The following is a 20,654-nucleotide window of genomic DNA, read 5'->3' as shown; positions in this document are numbered from 1 at the left end:
GGCAGCACTTTTCTGCTAGTGGGGTACTAACAGGTTTCGGTGTCTATAGTTAATTCTTTCTTAGCTGCGCAACTCTGATCCTGCCTTCCTTCTCTGTTTTTGGTATTTCAGGCAAGGATCATATCCTGCAGCTGGATCAGATTATTATTGCATGGTTGATTGATTGCAGCTCATTCTTGCATGAATTGTTCCTTGTCTACATGTTTCTTTGTTTCAGCCTTTTCCTCAGGGGTTAATACTTCCTTTTAGAGATAAAGGCTCTGAAAGCCTTCTCAAATCCATCTTGGGCTTTGACATGTTGGCTGCTGTATCACTACTTTCATTCTTTGCACTTTCAACTGTTCGGGCCTTATTTTCTACTTCCACCCTATTGAGGGCTGCTTTGCTACATCTCACTTGTCTGGACTGGTCTGGTATGGAAATAAGGAAGGAAAAATATGTCTTTCCTTTAGTCTTAGCAGACCAGTCCAGAATACAATACGAACAAACCCACAAGCATAAACACCCCAGATTATACCCTCCCTATCTCAGACATCCTGAAAATTCTCGGCATTACAATCGACCGTAACCTCACACTAGAGAACCAAGTGAAATCTACAACAAAGAAAATGTTCCACTCAATGTGGAAACTCAAACGCATGAAACCATTTTTCCCAAGGGAAACATTTCGCAACTTGATACAATCAATGGTACTAAGCCATGTAGACTACTGAAACGGAATTTATGCGGGATGCAAAGAACAAATTATAAAGAAACTTCAGACCGCTCAAAACATGGCAGCCAGACTTATATTTGGAAAAACACGATTCAAAAGCACCAAACCCCTCTGAAAAAACTGCACTGGCTCCCAAAGAACGTATTGCTTTCAAAATCTGCACCCTGGTTCATAAAATTATCTACGGTGAAGCCCCGGGATACATGACAGACCTCATAGACCTACCAACCAGAAACAAAACAGGATCAACAAGAACATACCTAAATCTCCACTACCCAAGCTGCAAAGGACTTAAATACAAATCAACTTATGCATCCAGCTTTTCCTACATAAACACACAACTATGGAACGCATTACCAAAAGCCGTGAAAACAACGTATGATCATGTAAACTTCTGGAAATCATTAAAAACTAACCTGTTCAAAAAGGCATACCCTACCGACCCAACTTAAATGCCTGTACCTTGCAACACAACGAAACCAAAGCTCGTAATGGACATATAATAACTCTTCCTCTCTACGATTCCCTAATGTGTTTGTTACACACGAACCTTATTCTACCACAAAGCGAATGCTACATACCTGTAGAAGGTATTCTCCGAGGACAGCAGGCTGATTGTTCTCACTGATGGGTGACGTCCACGGCAGCCCCTCCAATCGGAACACTTTACTAGCAAAGGCCTTTGCTAGTCCTCGCGCGCCGATGCGCACCGCGCATGCGCGGCCGTCTTCTCGCCCGAACTGGCTCGTGTTCGTCAGTCCCATATGTAGCAAGACAAAGACAAGGGAAGACACAACTCCAAAGGGGAGGTGGGCGGGTTTGTGAGAACAATCAGCCTGCTGTCCTCGGAGAATACCTTCTACAGGTATGTAGCATTCACTTTCTCCAAGGACAAGCAGGCTGCTTGTTCTCACTGATGGGGTATCCCTAGCCCCCAGGCTCACTCAAAACAACAAACATGGTCAATTGGGCCTCGAACAGAATAAAACATGGGCCTAGGGGGGTGGAGTTGGATTCTAAACCCCGAACAGATTCTGACGCACTGACTGCCCGAACCGACTGTCGCGTCGGGTATCCTGCTGCAGGCAGTAATGAGATGTGAATGTGTGGACAGATGACCACGTCGCAGCTTTGCAGATCTCTTCAATAGTGGCTGACTTCAAGTGGGCCACTGACGCTGCCATGGCTCTAACATTATGAGCCGTGATATGACCCTCAAGAGCCAGCCCAGCCTGGGCGTAAGTGAAGGAAATGCAATCTGCTAGCCAATTGGATATGGTGCGTTTCCCCACAGCCACTCCACTCCTGTTGGGATCAAAAGAAACAAACAATTGGGCGGACTGTCTGTTGGGCTGTGTCCACTCCAGATAGAAGGCCAATGCTCTTTTGCAGTCCAATGTGTGCAGCTGACGTTCAGCAGGGCAGGAATGAGGACGGGGAAAGAATGTTGGCAAGACAATTGACTGGTTCAGATGAAACTCCGACACAACCTTTGGCAAGAACTTAGGGTGAGTGCGGAGGACTACTCTGTTATGATGAAATTTGGTGTAAGGGGCCTGGGCTACCAGGGCCTGAAGCTCACTGACTCTACGAGCTGAAGTAACTGCCACCAAGAAAATGACCTTCCAGGTCAAGTATTTCAGATGGCAGGAGTTCAGTGGCTCAAAAGGAGGTTTCATCAGCTGGGTGAGAATGACATTGAGATCCCATGACACTGTAGGAGGTTTGACGGGGGGCTTTGACAAAAGCAAACCTCTCATGAAGCGAACAACTAAAGGCTGTCCTGAGATCGGCTTACCTTCCACACGGTAATGGTATGCACTGATTGCGCTAAGGTGAACCCTTACAGAGTTGGTCTTGAGACCAGACTCAGACAAATGCAGAAGGTATTCAAGCAGGGCATGTGTAGGACAAGAGCGAGGATCTAGGGCCTTGCTGTCACACCAGACGGCAAACCTCCTCCACAGAAAGAAGTAACTCCTCTTAGTGGAATCTTTCCTGGAAGCAAGCAAGATGCGGGAGACACTCTCTGACAGACCCAAAGAGGCAAAGTCTACGCTCTCAACATCCAGGCCGTGAGAGCCAGAGACTGGAGGTTGGGATGCAGAAGCGCCCCTTCGTCCTGTGTGATGAGGGTCGGAAAACACTCCAATCTCCACGGTTCTTCGGAGGACAACTCCAGAAGAAGAGGGAACCAGATCTGACGCGGCCAAAAAGGAGCAATCAGAATCATGGTGCCTCGGTCTTGCTTGAGTTTCAACAAAGTCTTCCCCACCAGAGGTATGGGAGGATAAGCATACAGCAGATCTTCCCCCCAGTCCAGGAGGAAGGCATCCGATGCCAGTCTGCCGTGGGCCTGAAGCCTGGAACAGAACTGAGGGACTTTGTGGTTGGCTCGAGATGCAAAGAGATCTACCAAGGGGGTGCCCCACACCTGGAAGATCTGGCGCACTACTCGGGAATTTAGCGACCACTCGTGAGGTTGCATAATCTTGCTCAACCTGTCGGCCAGACTGTTGTTTACGCCTGCCAGATATGTGGCTTGGAGCACCATGCCGTGACAGCGAGCCCAGAGCCACATGCTGACGGCTTCCTGACACAGGGGGCGAGAACCGGTGCCCCCCTGCTTGTTGATGTAATACATGGCAACCTGGTTGTCTGTCTGAATTTGGATAATTTGGTGGGACAGCCGATCTCTGAAAGCCTTCAGAGCGTTCCAGACCGCTCGTAACTCCAGAAGATTGATCTGCAGATCGCGTTCCTGGAGGGACCAGCTTCCCTGGGTGTGAAGCCCATTGACATGAGCTCCCCACCCTAGGAGAGACGCATCCATAGTCAGCACTTTTTGTGGCTGAGGAATTTGGAAAGGACGTCCTAGAGTCAAATTGGACCAAATCATCCACCAATACAGGGATTTGAGAAAACTCGTGGACAGGTGGATCACGTCTTCTAGATCCCCCAGCAGCCTGAAACCACTGGGAAGCTAGGGTCCATTGAGCAGATCGCATGTGAAGGCGGGCCATGGGAGTCACATGAACTGTGGAGGCTATGTGGCCCAGCAATCTCAACATCTGCCGAGCTGTGATCTGCTGGGACGCTCGCACCCGCGAGACGAGGGACAACAAGTTGTTGGCTCTCATCTCTGGGAGATAGGCACGAGCCGTCCGAGAATCCAGCAGAGCTCCTATGAATTCTAGTCACTGTACTGGGAGAAGATGGGACTTTGGATAATTTATCACAAACCCCAGTAGCTCCAGGAGGCGAATAGTCATCTGCATGGACTGTAGAGCTCCTGCCTCGGATGTGTTCTTCACCAGCCAATCGTCGAGATAAGGGAACACATGCACTCCCAGCCTGCGAAGCGCCGCTGCTACTACAGCCAGGCACTTCGTGAACACTCTGGGCGCAGAGGCGAGCCCAAAGGGTAGCACACAGTACTGGAAGTGACGTGTGCCCAGCTGAAATCGCAGATACTGTCTGTGAGCTGGCAGTATCGGGATGTGCGTGTAGGCGTCCTTCAAGTCCAGAGAGCATACCCAGTCGTTTTCCTGAATCATGGGAAGAAGGGTGCCCAGGGAAAGCATCCTGAACTTTTCCTTTACCAGATATTTGTTCAGGGCCCTTAGGTCTAGGATGGGACGCATCCCCCGTTTTCTTTTCCACAAGGAAGTACCTGGAATAGAATCCCAGCCCTTCTTGCCCGGATGGCACGAGCTCGACCGCATTGGCGCTGAGAAGGGCGGAGAGTTCCTCTGCAAGTACCTGCTTGTGCTGGAAGCTGTAAGACTGAGCTCCCGGTGGGCAATTTGGAGGCTTGGAGGCCAAATTGAGGGTGTATCCTTGCCGGACTATTTGAAGAACCCACTGATCGGAGGTTATGAGAGGCCACCTTTGGTGAAAAACTTTCAACCTCCCCCCGACCGCCCGGCACTGACACGTTGATGTCGGCTATGCTCTGCTGGAGCCAGTCAAAAGCTCGCCCCTTGCTTTTGCTGGGGAGCCGAGGGGCCTTGCTGAGGCGCACGCTGCTGACAAGAGCGCGCGCGCTGGGGCTTAGCCTGGGCCGCAGGCTGTTGAGAAGGAGGATTGTACCTACGCTTACCAGAAGAGTAGGGAACAGTCTTCCTTCCCCCATAAAAACGTCTACCTGTGGAGGTAGAAGCTGAAGGCTGCCGGCGGGAGAACTTGTCGAAAGCAGTATCCCGCTGGTGGAGCTGCTCTACCACCTGTTCAACCTTCTCTCCAAAAATATTATCCGCACGGCAAGGCGAGTCCGCAATCCTCTGCTGGATCCTATTCTCCAGGTCGGAGGCACGCAGCCATGAGAGTCTGCGCATCACCACACCTTGGGCAGCGGCCCTGGACGCAACATCAAAGGTATCATATACCCCTCTGGCCAGGAATTTTCTGCACGCCTTCAGCTGCCTGACCACCTCCTGAAATGGCTTGGCTTGCTCAGGAGGGAGCTTGTCCACCAAGCCTGCCAATGCCGCACATTGTTCCGCATGTGTATGCTCGTGTAGAGCTGGTAAGACTGAATTTTGGCCACGAGCATAGAGGAATGGTAGGCCTTCCTCCCAAAGGAGTCTAAGGTTCTAGAGTCTTTGTCCGGGGGCGCCGAAGCATGCTCCCTAGAACTCTTAGCCTTCTTTAGGGCCAAATCCACAACTCCAGAGTCGTGAGGCAACTGAGTGTGCATCAGCTCTGGATCCCCATGGATCCGGTACTGGGACTCGATCTTCTTGGGAATGTGGGGATTACTTAGAGGCTTGGTCCAGTTCGCCAGCAATGTCTTTTTTAGGACATGATGCATGGGTATTGTGGACGCTTCCTTAGGTGGAGAAGGATAGTCCAGGAGCTCAAACATTTCAGCCCTGGGCTCGTCCTCCACAACCACCGGGAAGGGGATGGCCGTAGACATCTCCCGGACAAAGGCCGCAAAAGACAGACTCTCGGGAGGAGAAAGCTGCCTTTCAGGGGAGGGAGTGGGATCAGAAGGAAGGCCATCAGACTCCTCGTCAGAGAAATATCTGATGTCCTCCTCCTCCTCCCACGAGGCCTCACCATCGGTATCAGACACAAGTTCATGAACCTGTGTCTGAAGCCGTGCCCGGCTCGACTCCGTGGAAATACGGCCACGATGTGAGCATCGAGAGGTAGACTCCCTCGCCCGCACCAGCGAAGCTCCCTCCGCCGACGTCGTCGGGCAGCCTTCCTGGGAGGCGACCGCAGTCGGTACCGCAAGCGGCACCGATGTCGGAGACCTCACCCCGGGTAAGGGGCCAGCTGGCGCCTCACTCGACGGCACCGGTGGCGCAAGCACCCCCGGTACCGGAGGGGAAGGGCGCAACAGCTCTCCCAGGATCTCTGGGAGAACGGCCCGGAGACTCTCGTGCAGGGCGGCTGTGGAGAAAGACATGGAAGCCGATGCAGGTGTCAAAGTCAGAGTCTGTTCCGGGCGTGGAGGCTTTTCCAGGCTGTCCACGGTGGAGCGCATCGACACCTCCTGAACAGAGGGTGAGCAGTCCTCCCGGTGCCGATGCCTACTGGGTGCCGACTCCCTCGGCGACCCAGAGCTCTCGGTACTGATGCGGGAAGGAGACCGGTGTCGATGCTTCTTTGACTTTTTCAAACGAAGCATGTCACCGGAGCTTCCCGGTACCGACGAGGACGTAGAATCCAGCCGTTGCTTCCTCGGGGCCGAGGCCGAAGACGGTCGGTCTCGGGGGGGCTGTACCGCAGTAGCCCTCAGGGTAGGGGGACACCCACCCGAAGGCTCACCGCCACCAGCAGGGGAATGGACAGCCCTCACCTGCACTCCAGTCGAAGCACCACCGTCCGACGACATCAGCACTAGTGGAGGTCCTGGTACCACCGACGCCAACGCAGCCTTCCGATGTCTCGACCCCGACGATGCAGAGGGTCGATGCCTTGATGCAATCGATACAGTCGCGGCCGAGGGTGGAGGTCTTGACGCTATCGACGTCGATGCACTCGATACTCCTGGTGCAGATGCCGATGAAGAGCCCGAGAACAACACGTTCCACTGGGCCAATCTCGCTACCTGAGTCCTTTTTTGTAAAAGGGCGCAAAGACTACAGGCCTGCGGGCGATGCCCAGCCCCCAGACACTGAAGACACGACGCGTGCCTATCAGTGAGCGAGATTACCCGGGCGCACTGGGTGCACTTCTTGAAGCCGCTGGGAGACTTCGATGACATGGGTGGAAAAATCACGCCGGCGAAATCAAAACTCGTAATTGCGGTAAGGGACCAAAAAGAGGGGGAGAAAAAACTCGACCCGAGGCCTCAAAAGGGCCTACCCCGAAAACGAAAGAAAACTTAATGGGGCAAAAAACTGGAAATACGGGAAGGGGAAAAAGACCGAAAGGCCCTTCTCCGAAATCCCTTTTGTTTTTTTTGTTTTTTAGAAGCGAAAGTCAAAAAGACGCGCGAGGGTCAACTTAAGGGGCGCGAACGGCGCAAACACGACCTTACCGAGCGCGGACAAAAGAAGACTGACGAACACGAGCCAGTTCGGGCGGGAAGATGGCCGCACATGTGCGGTGCGCATCTGCGCGAGGACTAGCAAAGGCCTTTGCTAGTAAAGTGTTCCGATTGGAGGGGCTGCCGTGGACGTCACCCATCAGTGAGAACAAGCAGCCTGCTTGTCCTCGGAGAACATTACTGTATTTGCTCATACTGGAATTGGCGAACGCCTTTACGGTACTATGTAAGCCACATTGAGCCTGCAAATAGGTGGGAAAATGTGGGATACAAAGGTAACAAATAAATAAATAAATAGACCCTCCCTTACAGAAATTTATTACTTTTTGTTTCCTTTTAGTTCATTCTGTGAATGTCATTGCTTCTCATGGATCTTGACGTATTATGTATTATGCATCTCCCAACTCAGTGGAAGTACTGCATGTCTATAGAGTCTATGCCTACCTGGTTAATAGATGTATTGGCTAAGTGTGGCAATTTTGGCTCAACTATTCATTGACTGACACTATGGACTTGAGCACCATTGCTTGGCTATTCATAATACTGAGCATTCTGTGGCTGCAAAATCACCTTTAGGGGTGAAGCACATGGAACTACTTTTTTCTCTGTCTCTATCTGCTGATTGATGGACACAACACCCACTTTTCTGGATTGCTCTGGTAGGACTAAAGGAAAGAAAATGATCAGGAAATACAATTTTTCATTCAAAACTACATCTTCCATACTGCACTGCAGATTGCAAGTTTTACCTGGATCTGTTGCCAACAATTTTAGCCCCTTCTACAATTACCAGCTACTTAATTGTACCTTGAGTCACAATAGTTCAAAATGTAAATATGAGCTTCTGTTAGAGAACCATTCATAGTAACATAGTAAATGACGGTAGAAGAATAGTCCATTCAATCTTCCCAACAAGGCTTTAGAATGTAGACAATCCCAATATCCTTTCACTTGTCCTTTACAGCTTAATTTACTGAACAGAAGTCAGACATTAGAAAACCCTATTATTGAAAACTAAAATCATAACAAAACTGTGATCTCCAGCATTTATTAAAATCTTCTTTAAGTTCATAAACAGTTACTGTAGAATTCATTGCATTCAGCTAGCATACAACAGCATATCCTCAGTCTAAATAAAATACAAAAGATTTTTAAACATTTTCATACAAAGAATCTTTTAAATTTATTAATGTAAATATATATATATATATGTATATATATATATATTTTTACATTATATTTGCTACAGCAAAGTATCATATACTTTTCTTGCACTATGTAAATATAGGTGGACAAAGACTGCAATTTGTGCCAGCCTCCTAATAACACTTTTGTGCAAAAATGCTTGACAACCTAAAGACAGAAAATGTTGGATAATACATGTCATACTGGTTTGTAAAACGCTCTAAGGCTTTTCTCGGAGTGTCATACAGATTAAAAGAAGTTGTGTCAGTGGTCTACCTACACTGACATTCAAACAAATACAATGGCTATATATCAATATATATCAGTTTAATAAAAACAAGTCATCCTTTTATGCATGTAAATGGATCATAAAATATGAACCTAATTTATTTAAACTGTTCAGATGTGCTGCTGCTTTAAGACAGGTTTCTGATACACCCAAATGTAAGTGTACAAATAAAACAAGTATGGATAGATTAAAAAACTAAAAAGAAAAAAAAAAAAGCCCAAACTAAATCTGTGCAGTGGCACAGAGTTTTAGCAAATACTGAAAGAGTAAAAGTGCTAAAAGTAAGCACATGGCAGCAGTATCTTAAGTCAATTGGTGAAATTACCAAAAAATAAAAAAGTTAATAAAAAAAAAAAGCTAAGCCCAAATACCACATCTCTGTGTGATTATATGATCTGCGTCACTGAAATATTCTGTTTCGTTAAACAAAAGCAAGTTAGACATAAAGCTGACATTGGTGGACATTAACTAAAAAAAAATCCCTAATTAACAAATCACAATTGTGGCAGTTTTTAACTTTGTCTCTTTTTCACACAAAACAAAGCATAACAAATAAACAAAAAAAACCCTGAAAAATGATTTTAGCAATACTTCTTCCTCTGTTTACTAATATAGTATACCAGAATACAACTTGGCAATCACCTTTTTTATTGTTAAGAGCTAACAGAAAAGAATCACATTCATCTAGCAATGCTTCCACATTATTAGCTGGACATTTTTTAACCACTTGTCATTGCTAATGGCAGATCCTTTCATTTGCCTTTATTCTGAAATGGATGCCCTTAAACAACAACAAATTAAAAGTTTGAAAAAAAAAAAGAACTACTTTAGGAGCTCTGGCATGATTTTTTTTCCTTAAATTTGCTTTCTATTAAAAATACTGACCAAAACTTCACTTTAGAGTTTCAGGTTTTAAGGTGTCCAGTACCCATCTGACTACCTGATTGCTCTATTGGTGTTATTCAGTTAAATGTGGCTGAGACCAGAAAGCAATCATTGTGCTCGAATAAACAATGCTATTTCACACCACAGAGCCAGTTCTGTTAATATGAACTGCCCGTATGTGAGAGGCAGTGAAGCAAACTGCAAGTGTAGAAGAACAAATGACCAGGGCCAATCTACCCTCCTTGAGTCTTTCAACCATACTTCCAAGCTTTGGTCAATTTGCAAGAGAGTGTGTGTGTGTGTACATACATGTGCACATTATATTCATCTACATTATATATACACACACACAATGTTAATGCAGTATATATAAATATGGCAAAATAACTATTTCTTAAAAATAAAACAAAGCTTCCCAAAAGATTGGCTTCTTTTAAACTGAACTACAAAATAAAAAAGTTATTTTACCTGTAGATTCAAAGATTAACAAGAAATGTTAGCTGGCACAGACTAGAAGCAGCACTTCTCTTTCAATTAAGTTTAACCAACTGCAAAGTCTCCCAGTACAGTACTTGATCAAAATAAGAGGGACCATTTTTCAGTAAAGCACTTGCTTTTAAAGGGGCCAAACATACAAGAGAAAGATACAGAGAAAAAAGGAAAGAAACCAAAAGGTAGAACGAAAGTGATTTAGTCATTCTGTGTTACAGCACAAATAACTCTTAATTGTGCCTAGTTAAAAGGGCTGGTGCAAAGTGCACACATGGAAGATGGCAATAAAGACTTCAGTCAGCCTTGTGGAATGAAGGAACTTGGTAACTGCTTTGATGTATGATGGTCTCAGCTCCACCCCATCTGTTAACAGAGTGCAAAGATCCCAATATGAGCCCTGATGTGATCTTCAGTTCATACACATTCTAAAAATCAGCAAATTCTTTTGCACATTTCTCTGTGAGAGACACACGGATGTCTTCTTCTTCATAATCATCAAAGTTGCTGGTATCTCCAGGTCCTCTGCACTTTGGTATGAACGGAGCTTCTACCTAAAAATAATAGACATGATAGTAAAATCCCTGTCTTCTACAGAATTGTTTCCTTTTTTTTCCTTCTATTTCCTTGAACTCTTCTTTATTTATCGTATTTACAGGCTTTTTACACATCTATTCTGCATCTTATGTATACTTTGTGTAGAAATATCTGCATATGATGTACAAATCTCAGCTCTGCATAACATAAACAGTACTAGAAACTCATATACACCAACACCTGTTTCTTAAATAGAAAGCCTGCAGAAGTCACATTACAAGAAGAAGAAATATATATGCTGTACTCAAACTGAAAAACTGGGAAAAGGGATAAAAACAGTGATGAAAATATTTATCAGATTTTGAATGCACCTACTTCTCATGTCTGATAAAGACCTTTTTCAGTCACGTCTTGACACAGCATTTTTGGCAAAGCTCTGGCCACAGCTGATGTGAATGAATGTCTAGAAGTTGAGAAGCACTGTTTCATTTAAGCTAAGTTTGCTTTTTTATTTTTTTTTTGGAGTCACTTTTTGTTTGGTCCCCTGGATTGGTAAGTAAATGAAGTTTTAGCTTTTCCTGAAAAGAGTTTTTTTATTTCAATGAGGAGTCTAAACCTGCTAGTGAATATCTCACTGCTCCTCACCTGGCTCCAGGAACATCTAAGGGGGAGGAGGGAGGAGTTCTCCCTGGTTCCAGTAGGTGACAAATGCCCACAGCACTGGTGGAGCATGCCTGACAGCCGTGTGGCAGCACGGGCTTCTCCCGCTGCTGTCTTCTAAAGCGCAATCTTCTGCTGTGGCAATCAGCGCATTAAGGAAACATAGAGGTGAACAGGGAAGACAATGCAGCACCCCTATGCAGAGGAGAGCCTCAGTCGGCAGCAGTGAGAGTAGGACCAAGAAGTCGTTGCGGTGTGCTCATTGCGGTGGGGGGTGCCACTGTCGGCGGTGGCTAAGAGAGTCCCAGTTTGTTTTGCAGTGGATGATGGAGCGAAACGGTGAATGGGCCTAGGAGCAGGAGCGGCCTTGGTGCAGTGGGGGAGGATCTGGATCGGAGGCTGTCATGTTTCCTGCTAAAGTCCTGCTGATGGACAGCATCTGCACATCTGGATAAGTACAGTTTTTCTGGATGGCACAGTTTAGTATCTATATGGTGTATTGAGAGCACTGCTACTTGCTACTATAATTTTGCAATAGTTTTTTTTATATATTACAAATAGTGTTTTGGGGTTTGTTTTTTTTAAACGGAGCCCTGTGTTAGTTTTAACATATAGCTAAATTTTCAGCCTGTGCTTAGCTGAGGCCTCTCTTTTTTTCACAACTGATTTTTGAGAGTCTGCCAAAATCCTGCTGCTCAGGGGTGGTGGTGGAAGCACATATATGGAAGCAAAATACTTATCACGAGAATTCTCCTAAGACTATTGATCCTTACACTTCTAACCACCACAAGAAGACAACAAAATACCAATACCATGCAACCTGGGTCAGCCAATCAGGCACACCGCCTTCCATCCAGATAGAGTTCAATCAAGAAACCAAAGAGACTCAACAACGATTCAAACAAAGCAGATGACAAAAAAGGGAACAAACAAATCCAAAAAACCAAACGTCAACTAAAGAAAATTCCCAAAGTCTCGCCTACAGAGGACAACTACCTACCGATACCAGTGGGATACATCAACACAAGATCAGCACTAAACAAAACCGAAATAATAAAAGACTGGATACCAGACAAAGATCTCAGGCTAGTCTTCCTAAATGAAACATGGATACATGACAAAGAAGACCTGGTAATCGTGGATCTCTGCCCACCGGGTTACAAAATTGTGCACTGGACCAGAAACGGGATAAAAGGAGGGGGCATCACTTTAATCTACAGATCCTCTTTTGCAGCGGAAACCATAATACCACAATTAGAAATTGCCTTGTTACAAATAAAAGACAAATTGTTAGAAAACCACCTATGCTGCATCCTCTTCTACAGACTCCCAGGAAACTGGAGAGCGGCTCAAACAACCTTTATAGACTTCGTTTCAAACACTTGTGTAGCAAACCCAAATGTTGATAATAGGAGACATCAACCTGCATCTAGAAGATCTGGGCAGACAGCACCAGAGAGTGCAACAAATTTCTTCAACTACGGGACTTCCAACAGCCACCACTGAACATAACCCATATAAAAGGTCCTGCAGTAGACCTATTAGCATACAGATTCACTACAAACCTAAACTTCAGAATATAGAACCACTGATGGTGTTATGGACTCCGCAATGGTTTCGGTGTTGAAGTGGGATTGGTAGATTAATGCTATACCTCAGCCTCTATTTTCTTTTGTGGTCCAGTGAGTGATTTTGTATCCTAGGGGGCAAAGGTCAAGGATTCTGGGGTCCTTTTGATCATGGATCCAGGTTTCGTTGATGAAAATTAGATCAAGGTTTTCTGACCTGATCCAGTCTGTTACTGTTGTTGTTTTGTTTACAACGGATCTGGTGTTGATGTAGCCCACTTGAATTTTTTGGTATGGGGCTTCTAGGTTTGGTGTTGTGTGGATTTTTGTTAGTTGTCATTTCTTTGTAAGCGTATGGTTATGACCTTTCTTTCTGTTCTGTTGGTGTTGTCCGCATGTTAGTATTCTTTCTTTCTTTGTTTTGGTTATTGTCAGTTTGATGGGTTGTGGGGTATCTGGACAGTCTGATAATTGTGTAATATCAGTATGATGTTTTCTGCGAGTGGGGTGGTTAATGCTAGGTGGATCAGTGATAAGGAGTAAATTACTAGGAGTGATTTGACTGTGTTCATTTTGGATCGGTACAGTTTGGGCTGGTAGTAGACTGTGTACAATAGGAAGGGGTGAAGTTCTTATTTAAATTGTCTCCTATCGGCTAGTTGTTTCCACTGTGAGGGGACGGTATCATTGGAGTGAGCAGTGGCACACCAAACACACCTGGGTCACTTTCTTATCGTGGGTTTCTTTTAGTGAATAGATACAGATATTTTACTCACAGTCAGATGTTCAGAAGTGATGCTCCAGGGCGCAGAAACTCCGTAATTCTGAATGCTGTATCTGTGATTTGAGGTAGGGGTCTAAGGGAGACAGTTAAATTGCAGGACGAGAACAATTTTCAATCAGGTTGAGGTAGATCAGGGTTTGGTGACTGGAGAGTGCTATATCTCCTTTGGAGACTGTAGGATGCAGGGTTCCATGCTACAAGTGAGTGTGGTTAGTAGCCCCGGGTTGCCACTGCTGGTGTGTATCGGGTCACCTGGGGCCCATCCTGTGGGCATCTACGCCGCTCCATTCCATGCTTCTTTCGACTCCGCATCTGGCGATGTGAGCACATAGCGCCGTATTCAGGGTCCTGGTGGTCGCTCATCACTGCAGTACTCGTTGGCACAGCGGGCGGGCAAGGAGGCAGGGCCGGGCGCGACCAGCACCAGGCGAGCCTCTCACGGACCCCCCACTCCGGGCCGGAAGCAGAGCCACTCACCGACTCCACTGGTTGCCTTCACGGGTGGAAGCGCCGTCCAATGCTCCTTTCGTCCTTGCCCCCCCGCTAGTCCGGCCAATACCGGTGGATCAGCTGTTCTATGTTGTGTTCACAGGTTCAGGAACTCTGGCTGCTCCTGAGTGGCTGCAGGCTCATGGACTTGGCTGTTCTTGGGTGGAGGCGGGCTGCGCCCTCTGCAGCCATACTGGGCGGCATGGGCTCGTGGAGACAGTCCGCGTGCTGCCCAGGTTCCCGTGTTGCGCCACAAGGCTGCCGTCAGGCTGCTCCCTCGACTGCCCTTTCGGCTCTGCAGCTTCGTGCCGCTGGCGGCCAACCAGTCTGCTCTCACTCGTGCTGCTACCAGCTGGCGATACTCAGCCGTGATTGGCGTCGGTGTCCGCACCGGTTAGTGCCGATCCCGTGGCTGGGAGATGCTGTGGTCGGCTTCCAACACCAGTCCGTCTGCCCGATTCCAGGTAGGAGTGCCCTTCCAGGTTGCTGGTGGAAGCTGGGGTCCCGTCGGGCAGCGTCTCACCCTGCTGCAAAGAGGGAGCCGTGTTTGACACCCTGCGCCGGTCTGCTCGGGAGTAAGCCCACTAAATTCACGGGAGGTGGCAGCTGACTGCTAGTCTGCCGACTCTGACTCCATATGCAGGTTAAATAGCCCCTTCTCAGCCGTAACCCAACTCGGGGTCTCTGGAGCAGCGGCTTCGTGACCACCTAGACCGCGGCCATCTTTAGGTAACTAGCTCACATCCCACCTGAACTTCATGTTCCAAGAAGGCCAATTCCCAATGAACAAGGGTAACATACTACTCACACCAATCCCAAAAAGACATCAAGAAAAGTACCAAAGATGCCACAAACTACAGACCAGTGGCATCCATATAATGACCAAAATAATAGAAAGCATAGTGGCAAACCAGCTAGTAGACTGTATCAACGAATTTGATTTACTGCATGAATCCCAATCAGGCTTCAGGGCCCATCACAGCACTAAAACGGTTCTGATCACTCTACTGGCCAAATTCAAACAGGAAATCTCAATTGGTAAAATCATCCTCCCACTTCAGTTTGACATGTCTTGTGCATTTGACATGGTAGACCACCAAATCCTACAAAGAACACTCAACAAAGCCAGAATCGAAGGGAAGGTATTTACATGGTTCAAGGGTTTCCTAACCACGAGGTCCTACCAAGTAAAAACGATCTCCGAAATCTCTACCCTGTGGAAAGCAGAATGCGGAGTCCCCAGGGCTCACCACTCTCACCAATACTATTCAGCCTAATGATGGTTTCCCTAGCCAGATCTCTATCCAAACAAGGCCTAAACCCTTTCATTTATGCTGATGATGTAACTATCTTTATCCCATTCAAGAACAAACTATCCGAAATTATTCCCAGAATCACGGACAGCATAAATACTATGGAATCCTGGGCATCAGCCTTCAAGCTGAAACTGAACAGGGAAAAACACATTGTCTGATACACCATCACAGAAAACTGACTGCTGGGAAACCATCCAACTCATGGGATCTTCTCTCCCAGTAGCAGATAAACTAAGAATTCTAGGAATTACCATAGATCACTATCTATCCTTCGTCAACCAGACAGCAGACACCACAAAAAAACACTACTTCCCAAGAGATACATTCCGCACCCTTGTCCAAACCATGGTCCTCGCCCAGGTCGACTACTGCAATGGAATCTACGCAGGATGCAAGGTACAAATCTTAAAGAAATTACAAATAGCACAAAATACAGCAAGACTAATTTTCTGAAACAAAAAAAAAAGATTTGAAAGTGCAAGGCCTTTACTCTGAAAAACACATTGGCTACCAATTAAAGCATGTATATCCTTTAAGATTGGTTCCCTGGCTTACAGAATAATCTTCGGCCTCTCCCCGGGTGATATGACTAGCCTAATCTACCTATTTGATACGCTACCAAAGGCACAAGATCCTACCTTACACTCTCCACTTCCCAAGGTACCAAGGTATAAAATACAAGTCTGTTTACACAACCGGCTTCTCATACATCTGCACCAAACTCTGGAACACACAGAAAACCTCAGATTCTTAAACGATTACCTAACCTTCCGAAAACACCTAAAAGATCACTTATTTAGGAAGCGCCTTTCCGACGACCCCATGTAGCCAGACGAACTACCGGGTTACACTCCACAATCTTGAAAATGGACATAACTGAACCAGGCTAACCAAATGGACCTATAACATGATACTTGTCTACCCAAACATATCTGTAACCCACAGTATGACCTAACCACTTAAGATTATTGTAATCCTCCTCGAACCAATATAACCTATAACCCATTCTCTTCTAGATAACTGTAAACCACATTGAACCTACCAATAGGTGGGAAAATGTGGGGTGCAAATGTAATAAATAAATAAAATGCCTAGGCACTTAAAACTATCCAAAGCCCATTGGAATGGAAATTTCCCCACCCACTGCTGACATAATTCAGGAGAAGTGGGTAGTACCTCTGAGTTATTCATATTAAGATGAGATTCCGAGAACAACCCGTATTCAACAAAACTTTCCAGCAACACAGATAGAGACTTGGCAGGAGAGAAAAAAATGCACCAGCAAATCATCAGCAAAGGCCAAGATCTTAAATTCATAGGTACCTAATTTAACACCTGTTATCTCTGGATACCCAAGTATTCCCGGATCAAAGGATCCAATGTCAATGCAAATAATAAAGGAGAAAATAGACAATGGAGAACCTTGTCTGGTTCTACTAAGTACCTGAAATGGATTCGAGAGATTCCCATTTACTGAGACCCTGGCTGTAGGGCCATGATAAAAGGCCCTAATCGCCTGCTCAAATAACCCCTTGATGCCATATACACACAATACCGTGAAGAGAAATTCCCAATTAACTCTGTCAAATGCTTTCTCAGCATCAAAGCTGATAAGGAAAGTAGACAGACCAGCTTGGTGAACATGCTCTAAGGTAGCTAAAATAGTACAGATATTTTTCACCACCTGTCTACCCCTGGTAAAGCCCACCTGTCTATCTCTATGGGGGTTGTGTATTTTATCCAGGTCTGGGCTAGCTACCACATTAAAGTCCCCCACCCCCAGTAAGGATCGTATGGTGAGAGAGAGGTTGTATCAGATTAATAAGAGTGCGGAAAATTTTTTTTACTGTCAATGTTGGGGGTGTATATGTTACATAACAAAAATGGTGTCCTGTCAATTAACACTTGAGCTATCATATAGCGACCCTCTGGAATCACATGGACCATGTTTATCTGAACATGTAAGTTTTTATGAAACAATATGTAAACGCCTGCTCTCTTCCCTTGTGTGTGGGTGTGGGTGTGGGGGGGGGGGGGGGGGGCTCAATATAATCTCCAACCCACCAAATATGTAATTTCAGATGTTCAGTCAATGTTAGATGTGTCTCTTGTAACACTGCTATGGAAGCACCTTTACAGTGCAAACTATGCAAAATTTTCTCTCTCTTAACAGGAGAAGTATTACCCTCAACATTCCAAGAATAAAACTTCAAAACCATTACATAGTAGCATAATAATGATTGACCTGTAACACAACATGTATCAATTGGTTTTGGAGATGTTGTCCCATAAGAACATAAGAGTAGCCATACTAGGTCAGACCAATGGTTCATCTAGCCCAGTATGCTGCTTTCCAAACAGTGGCCAAGTCAGGTCACAAGTACCTGGCAGAAACCCGAATTCCATGCTACCAATCCCAGGGCAAGCAGTTGCTTCCCATGTCTGTCTCAATAGCAGACTATGGACTTTTCCTCTAGGAATCTGTCCAAACCTTTTTTAAATCCAGATATGCTAACTGCTGTTACCACATCCTCCGGCAAAGAATTCCAGAGCTTAACTATTTGTTGAGTGAAAAAAATATTTCCTTCTATTTGTTTTTAAAGTATTTCCATGTAACTTCCTTGTGTGTCCTCTAGTCTTTGTACTTGTGGAACGAGTAAAAAATCATAAGTACATACTGGGAAAGACCAAAGGTCCATCAAGCCCAGCATCCTGTTTCCAACAGTGGCCAATCCAGGTCACAAATACCTGGCAAGATCCCAAAAAAGTACAAAACATTCTATACTGCTTATCCCAGAAATAGTGGATTTTCCCCAAGTCTATTTAATAATGGTCTATGGACTTTTCTTTAGGAAGCCGCCCAAACCTTTTTAAAACTCTGCTAAGCTAACTGCATTTACCACATTCTCTGGCAACGAATTCCAGAGTTTAATTACACGTTAAATGAAGAAAAATTTTCTCTGATTCGTTTTAAATTTATTACATTGTAGCTTCATTGCATGACCCCTAGTCCTAGTATTTTTGGAAAGCGTAAACAGACGCTTCACATCTACCCGTTCCGTTCCACTCATTATTTTATAGACCTCTACTCATTCTATACCATTCAGGATTTTGTAGACCTCAATCATATCTCCCCTTATCCGTCTCTTTTCCAAGCTGAAGAGCCCTAACCTCTTTAGCCTTTCCTCATATGAGAGGAGTTCCATCATCTTTATCATTTTGGTCGCTGTTCTTTGAACCTTTTCTAATTCTGCTATATCTTTTTTGAGATACGGCGACCAGATCTGAATGCACTACTCAAGATGCGGATGCACCATGAAGTGATACAAAGGCATTAAAGTGTTTACAGTCTTATTCATCAACCCTTTCCTAATAATTCCTAGCATCCCGTTTGCTTTTTTGGCTGCCGCTGCACACTGAGCAGAAAATTTCAGCATATTATCAACAACGACCCTCATATCTTTTTCTTTAGTGCTGACTCCCAAGGTGGACCTTAGCATCAGGTAACACCCCCTAAAGAGCCACAGTATTCTCCAAATTGATAAGAATTCCTGAAAGAGATGTGAACAAAGCTTCCCCCGATACCCTCTCCCTCCCTATGAAACCCCCCATATCCCAAAAAGACTCACAACCCATCATTGTATGGGTCCTGTCATTTAACATCGCCCTAGCCCTCTCCCCAGCCCCCTAAAAACCAATTACCACCCCGCCAATTAAGAGAAGAAGAGAATTTTTTAAAAAACGTCCAGATCCTAGATCATAGTCAAATTCTCCAGTAATATGTAAGTATCGATTCACCAAAACCCCTCCCACCCCACCTAACTTCCCTTGGAGATAACCTAGACTGTATAGGTGCCTGGCAGGTCCCAAAGTTTTGGTATCCTGTAAATAAGTCATAAAGCTGAATAATGTCCCAGAGCTATTATAACGACACCAAAACCATGCGCCTAGTATGGAATACATCTGCAAGGCTAAAAACCACAACTGGTAGCCAGGGTCCCCAAAATGAGCTTTCAATGTTAGCAGGATTTGATATCCACCTCAAAGCAACAGTGTGCTACTGTAGGCCCCACCAAGGCCTGCTCCAAACAATATCCACGAACACTGGCATCAAATAGAGATGCCCAAACTGAAGCTCTTCTCCACCAACCAAAAAGCTGATGTTATGTAGTATAGCTTCCAAGGTCTGCAGATAGTTTGAGAGGATTGTAGATGCTCAGACCTGAGCGTGTCCATCATGTGTAACTCGTAATTTAGCTGGGTAGAGGAGGGCTAATCTTATTTGCTTATTATGCAGTGCTGTGAAAATCAGGGTAAAAGTCTTACATAGTTGTTGCACATATTGCGAATAATTTTGAAAGCAAAGTATGTGAGAGTTCTGGTAGGAGAGCTCTTGCCTCTTATGCGCAATATTCAGGCTCTTAAAAATCACCACTCGCAGCTTGTTAGAGGCCTGTCGTACTGGCCCCATCCAATGAGTGCATTACAAAGAAAAATCTTTTTAGCCCATCTCCCAGATTCAAAGTCTGGGGATTCCAGGTTTCCAGAAAGGTAGGCAAATCTTTATCCGAACCCACTTCTCAGCTATGAGGTTGCTGTTTATGTGAGGTAGAGGTAGACTTTCAGGTGATAATTTGCTGATAATAGGGAGGGCTGTACAGAACTCAGATATTCAGCTTCCATCCTGTATCATGGCGACATGTTACCTCCACTCAGTCAGGAATTTTTTGTTTGATGGTTTGGAGACTGAACTCAAGGTGAGTTACATTCAGGTACACTGGGAGGCTCATTTTCAAAGCACTTAGCCTCCCAAAGTTCCATAGAAACCTATGGAACTTAGCCTCCCAAAGTGCTTTGAAAATATGCCTCTGGGTATCTCCCTGTCCCTGGAGGGCTCATAATCTAAGCTGGTACCTGAGGCAATGGAGGGTTAAGTGACTTGCCCAAGATCACAGGGAGCAGCAGTGAGATTCGAATCAGCCACCTCCAGATGTCAAGCCCAGCGCTCTAACCATTAGGCCACTCTTCCATTCCGCACATAATATAAGTTCACACATAATATAAGTTCAGTAACAGTACAATTTGTTAGTTTTACACTGTTATTTAGCAAGGTAATGTCCATGAACACCTTTCATTTCAAAGTACCTTTCCTCCTTCTTCAGTAGTAATTTTGTAATTAATGAAACTCATACCTTCTCAATCTGTTGGACTATTTACACCATGTCGGGTCGT

At 45.5% G+C, this 20,654-nt stretch overlaps 1 protein-coding gene across 3 annotated transcripts in view; it reads right to left on the bottom strand.

Annotated features, from left to right (window-relative positions):
- Window positions 1-9,321: 9,321 nt before the first annotated feature.
- Window positions 9,322-20,654, bottom strand: part of PRKACB (protein kinase cAMP-activated catalytic subunit beta) — a 298,573-nt gene continuing 287,240 nt past the window's right edge. For all 3 annotated transcript variants that reach the window (XM_030205781.1, XM_030205780.1, XM_030205782.1), the window contains exon 10: window positions 9,322-10,622. In XM_030205781.1, the coding sequence (XP_030061641.1) occupies window positions 10,497-10,622 (126 nt within the window). In that variant the 3' untranslated portion in view covers window positions 9,322-10,496. The remainder of the gene's footprint in view (window positions 10,623-20,654) is intronic.

Source organism: Microcaecilia unicolor, chromosome 6, assembly GCF_901765095.1.
Source record: "Microcaecilia unicolor chromosome 6, aMicUni1.1, whole genome shotgun sequence".
Classification (NCBI taxonomy): Eukaryota; Metazoa; Chordata; class Amphibia; order Gymnophiona; family Siphonopidae; genus Microcaecilia; species Microcaecilia unicolor.
The sequence above is the reverse complement of the archived record's forward strand: the minus strand, read 5'-3'. Positions and strand labels throughout refer to the sequence as shown.